The following is a 15,316-nucleotide window of genomic DNA, read 5'->3' on the forward strand; positions in this document are numbered from 1 at the left end:
TAGAGTTAAGTATAGCCATTAGACATTGTTAATTAGCATATGTGTTAAATTAGTCTTTTGTTAAGTTCAACGTTAATATACAGTCTAACTATCCTTAACCACTTAATGCTGGCAGAACACTGGCGAACGTTAGATTGGCCATAGCATACTGGTATCATGACAGGGTGGAGGAATACGCCAGGCGTTGTTGGATGCTCGTGCTGGCGATGTTTTTAGGGTACTGATATATATTTGTGCTGTTTGTATACATTAGATAAGAAAATATAATATAATTCACTAAGTTATAAAATCAAACTCTTAACTATCGTATTAGTAAAAACTTTGTATATAAAAAATCTGCTGCTATTATTTTTATTATTGTTATTATTACTGTTGCTATTTTTATTTTTATTTTATATTTTTAATGTTACTGTAACTAGTGACTGTATTATAAAGGTGTTGTGTTAATCTCGACATGCTACAAGTAGACAATTACAGGTATACAGTTAGAAGGCAAACAATTACTGGTATACAGTTAAAAGTAGACAAATACACCTACAGGTAGACAATTACAGGTAGACAATTACAGGTAGATAATTACAGATATACAGTTACAGGTAGACAGTTACAGGTAGACAGTTACAGGTAAATAATTACAGATATACAGTTACAGGTAGACAGTTACAGGTAGACAGTTACAGGTAGATAATTAAAAGTATACAGTTACAGGTAGACAGTTACAGGTAGATAGTTACAGGTATTCATTTGCAGGTAGACAATTACAGGTATACAGTTATAGGTAGACAGTTACAGGTAGACAATTACAGGTAGACAATTACAGGTACACAATTACAGGTACAGTTCCGTTCATAAATTCGTGGTACACTGGCGGTGAAGGGTACATAGCCTGTTGTACCCTTCCTGGACGACAGGTCACTGCGCCTAACCTCCCACCAACACACACAGTGGAACTGGCAACGGAGCAGTGTGATTCGAACTAATACTCATCAAAAGGAGATGGGAAGGATATTAATGTGAATATCCTGCTGACGAGAGAAGAAAACTGTAGTGAAAGGAGAATCGATGCGAATATCAGAATACAATAGGGAAATTGGTTTCGAATAAACACCATAAGAAGTAGGTGAACAGAACTCATAAGGCGATTGTTGTTATTAATAGTTTATAGCTTAATGTATTCCTAATATAGTTTATCCTGACCTTAAATTAATATAACCGAACCCTACACACACACACACACACACACACACACACGGGAAAGCAAGACTCACACAGCCTAAGGGATGAGTCACTGAACTGACGTGTTTTTGTAAGATTTAATGTACACTGTCGCTGATGACGAATGATTAGTGTTGTAAATACCAATTAACACACACACACACACACACACACACACACACACACACACACACACACACACACACACACACACACACACACACACACACACACATACACACACACACATACACACACACAGATGTACGTTTTAACCCTGACATTGCGGGTATACCTGTAACCAGTTAATTAAGGTTAGTTGACATAGTCGTCCTACCTAACGCTTTCCTCTCACCTGAACTTCACCTGAACTTTAATCACCTTGTGTCCACTTTTGGTCTGGTTTAAAGGCAGTTTTTTTTAGGTGTTGGATTAAAAAAAAGTCTGATGGGTACAAAGTGTGTGTGTGTGTGTGTGTGTGTGTGTGTGTGTGTGTGTGTGTGTGTGTGAGAGAGAGAGAGAAAGAGAGAGAGAAAGATTCTGTACTACCATAATGTACTACCATGTGTACTACCATAATATACTTCCATAATGTACTACCATAATGTACTACCATAATATACTTCCATAATGTACTACCATAATGTACTACCATAATGTACTACCATGTGTACTACCATAATATACTACCATAATGTACTACCATAATGTATTACCATAATGTACTACCATGTGTACTACCATAATATACTACCATAATGTACTACCATAATGTATTACCATAATGTACTACCATGTGTACTACCATAATATACTTCCATAATGTACTACCATAATGTACTACCATAATATACTTCCATAATGTACTACCATAATGTACTACCATAATGTACTACCATGTGTACTACCATAATATACTACCATAATGTACTACCATAATGTATTACCATAATGTACTACCATGTGTACTACCATAATATACTACCATAATGTACTACCATAATGTATTACCATAATGTACTACCATGTGTACTACCATAATATACTTCCATAATGTACTACCATAATGTACTACCATAATATACCATAATGTACTACCATAATGTACTACCATAATGTACTACCATGTGTACTACCATAATATACTACCATAATGTACTACCATAATGTACCACCATAATGTACTACCATAATGTACCATGTACCATAATATACCACCATAATGTACTACCATAATGTACTACCATAATATACTACCATGAGTACTACCATAATATACTACCATAATGTACTACCATAATGTACTACCATAATGTACTACCATAATGTACTACCATAATGTACTACCATGAGTACTACCATAATGTACTACCATAATGTACTACCATGAGTACTACCATGTATACTACCATAATATACTACCATGTGTACTACCATAATGTACTACCATGTGTACTACCATAATATACTACCATAATGTACTACCATAATGTACTACCATAATGTACTACCATAATGTACTACCATGAGTACTACCATGTATACTACCATGTATACTACCATAATATACTACCATGTGTACTACCATAATGTACTACCATGTGTACTACCATAATATACTACCATAATGTACTACCATAATGTACTACCATAATGTACTACCATAATGTACTACCATGAGTACTACCATGTATACTACCATAATATACTACCATGTATACTACCATAATATACTACCATGTGTACTACCATAATATACTACCATGTGTACTACCATAATGTACTACCATAATGTACTATCATAATGTACTACCATGTGTACTACGAACATAAGACACTAAGAGAATGTAACTTACTGTCGTGTCCCCAATTCCTCCTTTAGACGTGTACACCTGACTGAGTGTACATACATGTGTGTACTATCATTGTTCAACCACTGTGTACTACCACTAGTTACAACCACTATCTACTACAATACTACTACATTAAGATGGTATGAGAATTTATATATATTATGGTAGAAGCATAGAGTGTACACAGGTATAAAATGTACTTAACTACAGCATGTGTACTGTACTGTACTAAATATATCTTACTACACTACATTCAAACACAACTTTAATACATAACTCATACAACGTACATAAAATCTTGTGTACTAATCGATATGTACAGTGTATGTATTTGTAATGTCATTCTGTACTCCCTGTGTGTACTAATGCATTATTATGATACGTGTGTGTGTGTGTGTGTGTGTGTGTGTGTGTGTGTGTGTGCTGTGTAGATTGACGACTTGATTGGACCAGAACAATTAGACCAGAGTAGACCAAACTATCAGACCAGGTGAGACGAGACTATCAAACCAGGTTAGACCAGACTAGTAAACCAAATTGGGTTAAACCAGGAGTAGAATGGGGAAACCAGGTCAGCCAGATTGGGTCGAGGTGTCTGGTCGAGAGAGGTAAATTGGCGGGACCTGGTTCGACCAAGACCGGTATCTGGTTAAGACTTGTTATTAAACCCGAGATTTTGATTTCCATAAATGATGAACCGATGATGAAGGGCAGTGGACACAGAGAGAGAGAGAGAAAAAAAAGAAGATGGAGAAAGAGCTTGATTTTTTGTGTGTAATGTGTGAGAGGAGGGGAGGAGGAGGGAGAGGATGGGAGGGAAGGAACGAAGAAGGAAAGGAAATAAGGAGGGAGGAAGCGTTGGAGAGAAAGAAGAGGTCTTGTGGAGGGGGGGGGAGGGAGGGGGGATGGCTGTGTTTGAAGGAAAGGAAGGAGGAGTGGGACATTCCTTGTGTGTGTGTGTGTGTGTGTGTGTGTGTGTGTGTGTGTGTGTATATATAAGGCAATACATATGTTTTTGCTTGTATATCCGAATGTGTATATATTTGTATAGGAATGAGAATGCAGGCTATTTGTGTATACATGTATAAGTAGATAGGTAAGTATACATACCCGTCTGTATATCTACGTGTATATTTGTGTGCCTATGTATACATCAACATACAGGAGGAGAAAAGTAGGCAAGTATCTACCTTCACCTTGGCTTAGTAAGGACCAATGTGAGAGGGTGGAGACGGTGGGTATATAACACAGGCGTCCACACCCTAACACCACACTCGCTTCCTTGTCAACACCCAACCATGATCACGGTAAGTTATTTTGGGTGTCTTAGAAGGTCTACACATGTATCCCCTCCCCCTCCCTCCTCTCCCTGCCCCCCCACCCCACCCTCCCTCCCCTGTGTGTAGTTTGTGTTTCAGGTTGTTTATATTTTAATTTGATTTATTTTTTTTTAGTTTTGTTTGTAATGTTTTTTATTTTTATTAAGTGTAAAAGTTAGTTGGATTTTTTGATGATTATTAGATACCCGAACTTATTTTTTTTTTTAGTTGATAATTAACTATACTCTGATGCTAAGCTAAACCTAACCTAACCCTCAAGGTTGCGTTAGGGTGTATAATCTTGAGGTGAAATAAGCTAGAGTGTCCAATATGTGACATTTCTATGGTTCTTGCTATTCTATTCATGTCATCTTTATGTCTTTCTCTCCTTTCTCCTCTCTTCTTTCTCCTGTCTTCTCTATTTTCTCTCCTGTTTTCTCTCTTTTCTCTCGTCTCTTATTTCAAGTTATTATTAATATATTTTATAATGAATTAGTTTATTATTTTGTCTCTGTGCGTCAAGTGTCTTTCATCATGCAGGAAACATTAAGTGATTATCTGTCAACTGTTGTTAAAGTATTAGCACTAAGCCATGTTGTTCACTCGCATCTCAGCTATAGGTGTTTATGGCTTGTTAGTGGTGGAGACTTCAGTTTACTTCAGGTATATTATTCGTAACCTAAGAATGTAGTACTCGTTTGGTTAGGTGAGAGAGAACTTTACTCCTGTAGTTTGGTCCTGAAGGAGTAGCGTTGTCTTTGGTATCACCTGTAAGAATAACCCTTTTTAGGGCTCCGATCCACTAAGGTATTTTATTCTGGCCGAAGGGTTAAATATTTAGGTATTTTTAATCGAAAATACTGAAAATATTTACAGAAGTTCAGCACAAATGTTTGCCATTATGCTAAGACCTCCAGCTTCCTTTTTCAGGTGCTGGTAGTGTTTGCTGTGGGGACGGTCGTCAGCGGCCGACCTCAGCCTGGCAGAGCTCTTACAGGTTTCCGCGCTGCCCAATACCAACTTTTTCGCCAGAGATCACAAAATATTGCATTTCCTTCGCCATTCACTGCTCCTGCTGGTTTAGGAGCTGGAGCAAGTCAGGTTCCCTTCCCGCCAAAAGGACAGCCTGGTGTTCCTCCGCCATTCTCTGCTCCTGCTGGTTTAGGAGCTGGAGCAAGTCAGGTTCCCTTCCCGCCAAAAGGACAGCCTGGTGTTCCTCCGCCATTCTCTGCTCCTGCTGGTTTAGGAGCTGGAGCTAGTCAGGTTCCCTTCCCGCCAAAAGGACAGCCTGGTGTTCCTCCGCCATTCTCTGCTCCTGCTGGTTTAGGAGCTGGAGCTAGTCAGGTTCCCTTCCCGCCAAAAGGACAGCCTGGTGTTCCTCCGCCATTCTCTGCTCCTGGTGGTTTAGGAGCTGGAGCTAGTCAGGTTCCCTTCCCGCCAAAAGGACAGCCTGGTGTTCCTCCGCCATTCTCTGCTCCTGCTGGTTTAGGAGCTGGAGCAAGTCAGGTTCCCTTCCCGCCAAAAGTACAGCCTGATGTTCCTCCGCCATTCACTGCTCCTGCTGGTTTCGGCCCTGCTGAAAGCCAACGACCATTCCTAGACCCACCAAGGCGACCACCAGCACCTCCACCCGTGCCCTCAGGAGACGTGATTCCCATCCTGGTTGACGAGCGCGATGGACCTCACCCAGATGGTTCATACAGCTTCAACTTCGAGACTGGTAACGGCATCAGTCGCTACGAGCATGGCGCCCCCCAGGGGGAGACTGGCGCCGTGGTGTCTCAGGGAGGATGGTCGTGAGTATACCAAATTCTCCGTGTTCATGTTATTTCCAAAAATTCACAATAACGTGAAAACTAACTTTCAAATTCGATTCACATGAAAGACAGAAGCTTATTAAAACTGCTCCTGCATTGCCCAGGTGACAATCATCTTCAGGTGTGAGCAGCAGACTTATTTTGTTTGACTCAGCTGAGGGGAATCAAAGTTGGATCTGTATGGCTGTTATAAAAGTTTGTACCTTTTAGTGTAGCTTTGATTGTTAGATGTTGGTGTGTCTGTCTTTCATATTCAGTTGAGTGTAAGATCTTACAGGTTTCCTTAACGATCACCTCTCTCTCTCTCTCTCTCTCTCTCTCTCTCTCTCTCTCTCTTTATGATGTAAATATTTGGTTGGCTTTGTTTATTGTGGTCTGTCTCTCACCTTGGGTCACAGTTTGAGCCTCCATAGTTATCTTATAATTTAGTTCAAATAACTCACTATCGGTCTGGTGAGTTATACATCATTCATTCTCCACAGATTCACCTTCCCTGACGGCACCCCAGCAGTCTTCAACTTCGTGGCCGACGCTGCAGGTTACCAGGTACAGTCTGACCTGCTGCCCACGCCCCATCCTCTCCCCGCCCACGCCATTGCCCAGATCGAATTCGCCGAACAAGAAAGAGCCCGGGCAGGTCTCGCCGGGGACAAAACATACAATATCTAAGGATCCTTCATCTCCTTCAACCACCAAACATATCCTGGTATAAGTCCCAAGGATACTCAAGAAATCTTAATACTCCCACCATAATAAAACGCCACTGTATGCAATAGACGGGCGAACAGAAATGCCTGTCGTAGCTTCATTGATACTGCAAGGTGGTGGGGAAAACAACGCCAGACCCTGTTTACTGTTACGACTACCGCTGCTTCTTATACTGGCTGACGACAACTTAGTAACCTGAAGCTTACCATCGTTTTTGTTGCTTCTTATCATACTGGCTGACGACAGCTTAGTAACTTGAAGCTTAACATCGTTTTCGTTTGTCTTATATTAACAAGCTGTTGTGTTTCACTTTTATTGTTATTGTTGCCATATGACTCAAATAAAGACACCCATGAAATATACTTAATTGTATTTCTTTTTTTTTGTTCCTTTATTGTGAGGAAGTGTAGGATGGTGGGGTGTAGGATGGTGAGGGTGTAGGATGGTGGGGTGTAGGATGGTGGGGTGTAGGAGGATGGTGAGGGTGTGGGATGGTGGGGTGTGGGATGGTGGGGTGTAGGATGGTGGGGTGTGGGATGGTGGGGAAGGTAGATGGTGGGGTGGGATGGTGGGGTGTGGGATGGTGGTGTAGGATGGTGGGGTGTAGGATGGTGAGGTGTGGGATGGTGGGGTGTGGGATGGGGTGTGGGATGGTGGGGGGTGTAGGATGGTGAGGGTGTGGATGGTGGGGTGTGGGATGGTGGGGTGTAGGATGGTGGTGAGGGGTGTGGGATGGTGAGGTGTGGGATGGGTGGGGTGTGGGATGGTGTGGGTGTGGGATGGTGGGGTGTGGGATGGTGGGGTGTGGGATGGTGGGGTGTGGGGTGGGGGGTGTGGGATGGGTGAGTGGGATGGTGAGGTGTAGGATGGTGGGGTGTGGGATGGTGGGGTGTAGGATGGTGGGGTGTGGGATGGTGGGGTGTGGGATGGTGGGGTGTAGGATGGTGGGTGTAGGATGGTGGGGTGTGGGATGGTGAGGGTGTGGGATGGTGGGGTGTGGGATGGTGGGGTGTGGGATGGTGGGAGGTGTAGGATGGTGGGGTGTGGGATGGTGAGGTGTGGGATGGTGGGGTGTGGGATGGGGGTGGATGGTGTGGGATGGTGGGGTGTAGGATGGTGGGGTGCAGGCTGGTGAGGGTGTAGGATGGTGGGGTGTAGGATGGTGGGTTGCAGGATGATGAGGGTGTAGGATGGTGGGTTGCAGGATGGTGGGTTGCAGGATGGTGAGGGTGTAGGATGGTGGGGTGTAGGAATGCGGGGTATACTCATATAATAATCCCATATACTAATTATCCTTGACAACATTTAACTTTTTATCGTATTAATTCCAGACGATATTTAGTTTCGTGTTTTTATGATATTTAAATAATTCTCCAGGTGATACTTAAGGATAATGACCCCAATTATCGTGTAATTATCGTGAAATGTTTATACAACTCTTCAAATTACCACATCTGTTTTGGCCACTAATTTCCTCCTTTTATTAAATACTTGGATGTTGATTTTGTTAGATACGAGAGTAAGAGGGACAGACAGACAGACAGAAACCGACAGACAGACAGATAGACAGACTCACCTGGATCATCTCTATGTACTTGGAGATCGTTTACCTTCTAAAATAAATTAAGGTGTGCGGTGGCCGAGTGAACACAGCTCTCACCTACTGTCTGAAAAGGAGGTTGGCTCTCTCTCTCTCTCTCTCTGATCCTCCCCTAACCTAACCTAACCTAACCTAACCTAACCTAACCTTGCAGATGGGGATATGAAGGGAGTCTAGTGCAGTACTGAAGGCTTAATATACAGTGTGTGTGTGTGTGTGTGTGTGTGTGTGTGTGTGTGTGTGTGTGTGTGTGTGGAAAGTCAGAGTCAAACTTACTACTCTTACAAATAGTTCTAAATTTGCATAAGCATCACAAAAACTAGTTACTGAGACTCCACACACACACACACACACACACACACACACACACACACACACACACACACACACAGGATCCGATTGTGGGTTAACTTGTTCTTCCTTTTATGCAATGTGTGTCACAGTGTTTTTGTTTTTAATATGTACGATGTTTCCTTGTTTCAGTTTTAGGTAACTGAAAAAACTAAGTACTTGTAAGAGTTCCTGATATCGCTTAGTATTAGAATGTCTGTTAGTGTACCTAAGTCTGTAAATTGTTCCTGTACCTGTATTTAAATCTGTACCTGTACCTGTACTTGATAGTTGTCTCCAGTATGAGGTAAGAGGAAGAATGACGACAGAGAGAAGGATTTTCGTTCATTCATCACAAGAACAATGCTTCCCTGATCTCAAAATTTCACTTGTTAGATTTTTTTCTCTCTTGGGGAATTTGTGTCTAATGTCCGAATCTTAAGTTACCGTACAGTGTTGATAGTCAAGATGGAATTCAACACCTTACCGAGACCTTACCGAGACCTTACCGAGACCTCACCGAGACCTTACCGAGAACCTACTGTTTTCTCGTTACAACATCTCTTTACTTACAACTAAAAATACGCTAAATGGCAGCAGTAACTTTATGAAAATATATGTTTATGAGTCATTTTAAAACTCACAAACATGACATCCAATTAACTGAAATCAACTGTTGTATACTAAGCAGAAAGTTGACTTACGCTTGTCGACAGTCATTTGCGGAAAACTTACGGACATTGTAGCATTGGAACTTGGTGAAATAACTCATGGTCAAGACAGCCAGGAAATGCAGAAGGACTTATTATAAAACACCTGTAGCCTTCATCTGTTTTATTGGGTAAAAATTTACTAGGGGAACACCATATAAACTTGAAAGCCTACAGAAGAACGCGGGGTGATTTCGAGATAGACACACACACACACACACACACACACACACACACACACACTAAGTTATTTTGATTCTGGTACTCCCAGCTGAAGGTTAAATAGGCCCTGGTTTTAATAGGTACCAGTTTTAATGGGCTCTTTCTCTAATAGTTCCCAATTCCAAAAAGACTCACAACTTAATCAAACTTTACCATTTACATGAGGACCCATTAGATCTACAACCCATTAGGACCGGGATACGTTAATACATGAACCCAGCATCCCCCCCTACCCCCTACCCAATAGTAATAATCAGCCTGGAGTCTATTAGGACAGACCATGGGGGCCCATTTAATCAAACAGCTGGTACTTAACACCAATCACTGACTACAACATCACGCAAAGTTACACAAAGGATTAAGATCTATATTGAGTGCCACCCCCGGAGGCTTTCTGCTGACGGGCGAACTCGATCTGGGCGATGGCGTGGGCGGGGAGAGGATGGGGCGTAGGTAACAGGTCAGACTCCACGCGGTAACCAAACTCATCGGCTACGAAGGTGAAGACTGCAGGTGTTCCGTCAGGTAAGGTGAACCTGTTTGGGTAGTGAAGGTGATGATTGCTGGAAGATGACGCGATTGCTGGAAGATGGCATAATTGCTGGAAGATGACGTGATTGCTGGAAGATGACATGATTGCTGGAAGATGACATGATTGCTGGAAGATGACGTGATTGCTGGAAGATGGCATTATTGCTGGAAGATGACGTGATTGCTGGAAGATGACATGATTGCTGGAAGATGACGTGATTGCTGGAAGATGACGTGATTGCTGGAAGATGGCATTATTGCTGGAAGATGACGTGATTGCTGGAAGATGACGTGATTGCTGGAAGATGACATGATTGCTGGAAGATGACGTGATTGCTGGAAGATGACATGATTGCTGGAAAATGACGTGATTGCTGGAAGATGGCATTATTGCTGGAAGATGACGTGATTACTGAAAGATGACGTGATTGCTGGAAGATGACATGATTGCTGGAAGATGACGTGATTGCTGGAAGATGACGTGATTGCTGGAAGATGACGTGATTGCTGGATAATGACGTGAGCACTGAAAGATAACTCGAATACTGGAAGCAAACATGAGTATTAGATTCTTTAAGATAACATCACACCTGGAAGATAACATAAACACTGTAATGCCAACAAGAGTCTTCCATAATTAAAATAATAACAATATTAATAATACTTTACATAACATTTCTAACAACAATGAAAAGACTTATAAAATTTCCTTATCCACCAAAAAGTATAAATTTACTATAAGTCCTGTGAAGATTCGTCCATACACGGTCTACCTACATAACCTATCTCAATTCGCCTTTGTGTTTTTATTACTTTACAATTGCCACTTGGTTGAGTTCCTTGAAGACTGTAGTTCATGCTGGTGTGTGGTTCTTATTTGTGTGTGGGGGGGGGATGTGTAGGGTGGTGTGAGATTGACCTGAAATTTGTAATAGAAATTATCTGAAACTAAAACTAAAATCTACAACGAAGTTAGTAACGAAGGTAATACTGAAGATAATAACGAAAAGAACAACGAAGACATTAACGAAGATGAGGACAAAGTGTGACCTCTAAGGAATGTAACACAAAGACAGGAGTGAATGATAAGATGAGACTAACCCAAGATTTGCATTCTGTGTGAGAGAAAGTGAACAGGCAGAAAACAGGACGAGGAGAGACAAACAACTAAGGTGTAGGCTATCACTGTCTCAGGGCGGGACAGCCTCTCGCACCCCTACTGAACCTGACACGCCATCTTCTAACACCCGACCACTAAAACATTTATGAAAATACTGAAGCACCTAAGCTGATAGGTATACATATAGGAATGGCCGGGATGAAGGATAAAGGTGGAAAGATAACATAATGGAGGCTATGGGATACTTACGACCATCCTCCTTGCGAGGCCACGGCGCCAGTCTCCCCCTGGGGGGCGCCCTGCTCGTAGCGACTGATGCCGTTACCAGTCTCGAAGTTGAAGCTGTATGAACCATCTGGGTGAGGTCCATCTCGCTCGTCAACCAGGATGGGAATCACGTCTCCTGAGGGCACGGGTGGAGGTGCTGGTGGTCGCCTTGGTGGGTCTAGGAATGGTCGTTGGCTTTCAGCAGGGCCGAAACCAGCTGGAGCAGTGAATGGCGGAGGAACACCAGGCTGTCCTTTTGGCGGGAAGGGAACCTGACTTGCTCCAGCTCCTGAACCAGCAGGAGCAGTGAATGGCGGAGGAGCACCAGGCTTTCTTTTTGGCGGGAAGGGAACCTGACTAGCTCCACCTCCGAAACCAGCAGGAGCAGAATCTGGCTTAGGAAATTGGCCACTCACAACCGCAGCCACGGCGACCAATAACAGTGTCTGGAAAACATTATCATAATAAACATTAAAACATTACATTTGTTTACTAATTTATATTTTAATGTCGTGTATGGGAGATCAGTATATTATAGTTTTAAATATTGTAAGTGAGGAACGAGAGATATTCAATTACCATGACTTGATTTATATAAGTTCCAGGTATTAGACAAATGGGAAAGTTCTGTTTTAATAACTACCTAACCTAACCTCCTTCAACCTCTTACCCTCATAGAAAACCTATCCCTTAACCTTTCACTTCATAGAAAACGTATCCCTCAACCTCTCACCATCATAGAAAACGTATCCCTTAACCTTTCACTTCATAGAAAACGTATCCCTCAACCTCTCACCATCATAGAAAACGTATCCCTTAAACTTTATCCTAATGGGAAGACTATTTCATTCCTAGTAGAAAGACAGTGAGTCACATAACAGGTATTGGTGAAAGTGAGACAACCATAATACTCTCCAGGCGTCTGTTTGTGTCGGATTACGTCCTCGGTAGATTTTCAAGAACTAAACAATGATGGTACATTTTTCTCCCATAAACACAACCATGATCTATCACACATGAATAGATAGATAGATGTCTTTAAAACACTGTCTATGTGTAAACTTATGATAATTATTTACGGTTTTTGTACAAGATTGGATTTGTGTCGTCTATGTAAGTAATTATGAAACTTTAATACTTAGAGGAACACTTAACACTTATTTTACTTGCTCGTAGATATATACCAAGTTTAGATAAGTAATTTTACTGGTACGTGAAGTGTTTAGGAATATCTTCACTTTAAGATGTAAATATTAAACGAATTTGTACATAATTATAAATACAAAATTAAACTTTTTCATCTTCATAAACAACAATTAACACATGACACTAATAATTCACTGTATACACAAGGAATTATTACGAACAACAACAAAACACACACACACACACACACACACACACACACACACACACACACACACACACACACCCAGTGATAACGGCCCGTGAGACCCAACAACAACCAGCGATGTGTTAATCAGTCTACGATAGGAAGGCCTGGGACCACACCTCACTCATATAACACCATCTGTGAGGGAATTACTACACCACGTGAGGCCCCGCATAACACCATCTGTGAGGTAATTACTACACCACGTGAGATCCCTCATAACACCATCTGTGAGGGAATTACTACACCACGTCAGTTCCCTCATAACACCATCTGAGAGAACTACTACACCACGTGAGGTCCCTCCTAACACTATCTGGGCGAGAGTTACTGCACTACGTGTTTGCTGTTCAACACCTACAATAATCTATATGTTCACTGTATATGTTCCTTCACCTTTCTCTAATGAAGGCTTCTGTTAAACCACCAATGTATGTAATAAGTAATTTATGTCCAGTGTATATTTTCAGCCTTCGGGCTGCAAAACTTTTTCAATAAACCGTTAATTATTATTATTATTATTATTATTACACACACACACACACACACACACACACACACACACACACACACCCACACACACACCTTTCACCTAAAATACAGATAAGAACCAAGAGGTCTACTACAGAAGGGAAAAACAGAAGAGGAAGACAGCGAGCTCCTTGGGGGACAACACCAGAGAGAGAGAGAGAGAGAGAGAGAAGCAGCAGCCGTCTTACCCTAAGGATCATTGCAGTGTAGCGAGGCGGGGAGGAGTGTGTAGACAAGGGCAAACCTCCCTGCGTTATATACCTGGCTGGCTGAACGCCTCTCACACTAACCAAGGTGAAGGATGCCTACTTTCTTCACCGAATAGGAAGAAGAAGGAGATGAGGCAACGATCTGTCAACAAAAACATGTCTCGTAGCCAGGAGAACGTTTCAGAGAGCCAAAATTTTAATCCTTGTGTAGGTCGTCTGTGGTTCTGGTGGGAAAATGATTCGTGTCAGGTGTGTGTGTTTGTGTGTGTGTATACGTTGCTAGTTATGTTAGGAAGCAACAGGGATAAGAGTCAATATTGATTCTTGTATATAAGGTAATGTTAAGTACACATAAACATTTGATTCTCCCATACGCAGACGGGTTTACAATGTGACAGAATATTCAGAATAAAAAGGTCAAACGAGAATCGATACCACAGGACATATATTAGTGGGTCTCCTTAACACTACTGTACGTATCAGTATAACCACCTATCCAGTACCATGTTTTACAATGTTTGCCGCTTCTATCGTCATAAATAATTAAATATATGTTATGATGAGTTCTAAATATATTGATATATACTTGACCTATTTATGCTTAACCTCTTTCTAGCACAAATTCCCCACAAAGTAAAGAATTAGGGCAGATGTAGACTGGATTTGAGAGTACAGGTAAGAGTACAGGTGAGGGTACAGGTGAGGGTACGGGTGAGGGTACAGGTGAGGGTACAGGTGAGGGTACGGGTGAGGGTACAGGTGAGAGTACGGGTGAGGGTACGGGTGAGGGTATGAGTGAGAGTACACGTGAGGGTACAGTTAAGGGTATGAGTGAGAGTACAGGTGAGGGTACAGGTGAGGGTACGGGTGAGGGTACAGGTGAGGGTATGGGTGAGGGTACGGGTGAGGGTATGAGTGAGAGTACACGTGAGGGTACAGTTAAGGGTATGAGTGAGAGTACGGGTGAGAGTACAGGTGACGAACAAGACAATAGCGAAGTCGAGGTATGTGTACTCAATTCTCCTTTTCTGGGAAAACCTGTCACGTACAAACCTTCGCTATAAACCAAAGTAAAACCATGAAAATAAACACACACACACACACACACACACACACACACACACACACACACACACACACACACATTTATTCAACTATTTTACGTTTTCATCGAGAGTATTATTCACTCTCTCTCTCTCTCTCTCTCTCTCTCTCTCTCTCTCTCTCTCTCTCTTACCTAAAAAGACAAATAAAACAACATCCTATTCCTCTTCATTAAAACTATCTCTACCTTCAATTATACAGGTGTAACCAGGTGTGTCAAATTTACCTGTGTGTGTGTGTGTGTGCGTGTGTTAATAGAAGATTGAACAAGCCTTAATATCAGTCTGATTAAATAAGCTTGAGTTTAAAGTCTGATTGAATAAGCTTGAGTTTAAGTCTGATTGAATAAGCTTGAGTTTAAGTCTGATTGAATAAGCTTGAGTTTAA

General features: G+C 41.8%; 2 protein-coding genes across 3 annotated transcripts; one reads left to right on the forward strand and one right to left on the reverse strand.

Annotated features, from left to right (window-relative positions):
- Positions 1 to 4,303: 4,303 nt before the first annotated feature.
- LOC121854493 (basic proline-rich protein-like) lies at positions 4,304 to 7,274 on the forward strand. 2 transcript variants are annotated; one of them, XM_042349174.1, is made up of 4 exons: positions 4,304 to 4,375; positions 5,318 to 5,465; positions 5,547 to 6,183; positions 6,687 to 7,274. In XM_042349174.1, the coding sequence occupies exons 1-4, from the start codon at positions 4,367 to 4,369 to the stop codon at positions 6,871 to 6,873; spliced, it is 981 nt and encodes a 326-aa protein (XP_042205108.1). In that variant the 5' UTR covers positions 4,304 to 4,366; the 3' UTR covers positions 6,874 to 7,274. The 2 variants fall into 2 exon arrangements, with proteins under 2 accessions (XP_042205108.1, XP_042205107.1); XM_042349173.1 differs by having other exon boundaries at positions 5,318 to 6,183.
- Positions 7,275 to 9,661: 2,387 nt separating this feature from the next.
- LOC121854494 (endocuticle structural glycoprotein SgAbd-8-like) lies at positions 9,662 to 13,898 on the reverse strand. The gene is made up of 3 exons (XM_042349175.1): positions 13,805 to 13,898; positions 11,675 to 12,138; positions 9,662 to 10,310 (listed from the first exon to the last, which is right to left on the reverse strand). Exons 1-3 carry the CDS (start codon positions 13,814 to 13,816, stop codon positions 10,133 to 10,135), a joined length of 654 nt encoding a protein of 217 aa, XP_042205109.1. The 5' UTR covers positions 13,817 to 13,898; the 3' UTR covers positions 9,662 to 10,132.
- Between the last annotated feature and the right edge of the window lie 1,418 nt (positions 13,899 to 15,316).

This window comes from Homarus americanus, unplaced genomic scaffold (assembly GCF_018991925.1).
Source record: "Homarus americanus isolate GMGI-L3 unplaced genomic scaffold, GMGI_Hamer_2.0 scaffold11378, whole genome shotgun sequence".
NCBI lineage: Eukaryota > Metazoa > Arthropoda > Malacostraca > Decapoda > Nephropidae > Homarus > Homarus americanus.

Bases quoted from the DNA above. Each gene is read 5' to 3' on its own strand.
- LOC121854493 (XM_042349173.1), top strand. The intron at 6,184-6,686 runs GTGAGTATACCA...CATTCTCCACAG, and splicing joins GTGTCTCAGGGAGGATGGTC to ATTCACCTTCCCTGACGGCA.
- LOC121854494 (XM_042349175.1), bottom strand. The intron at 10,311-11,674 runs GTAAGTATCCCA...CTACCCAAACAG, and splicing joins GCCTCGCAAGGAGGATGGTC to GTTCACCTTACCTGACGGAA.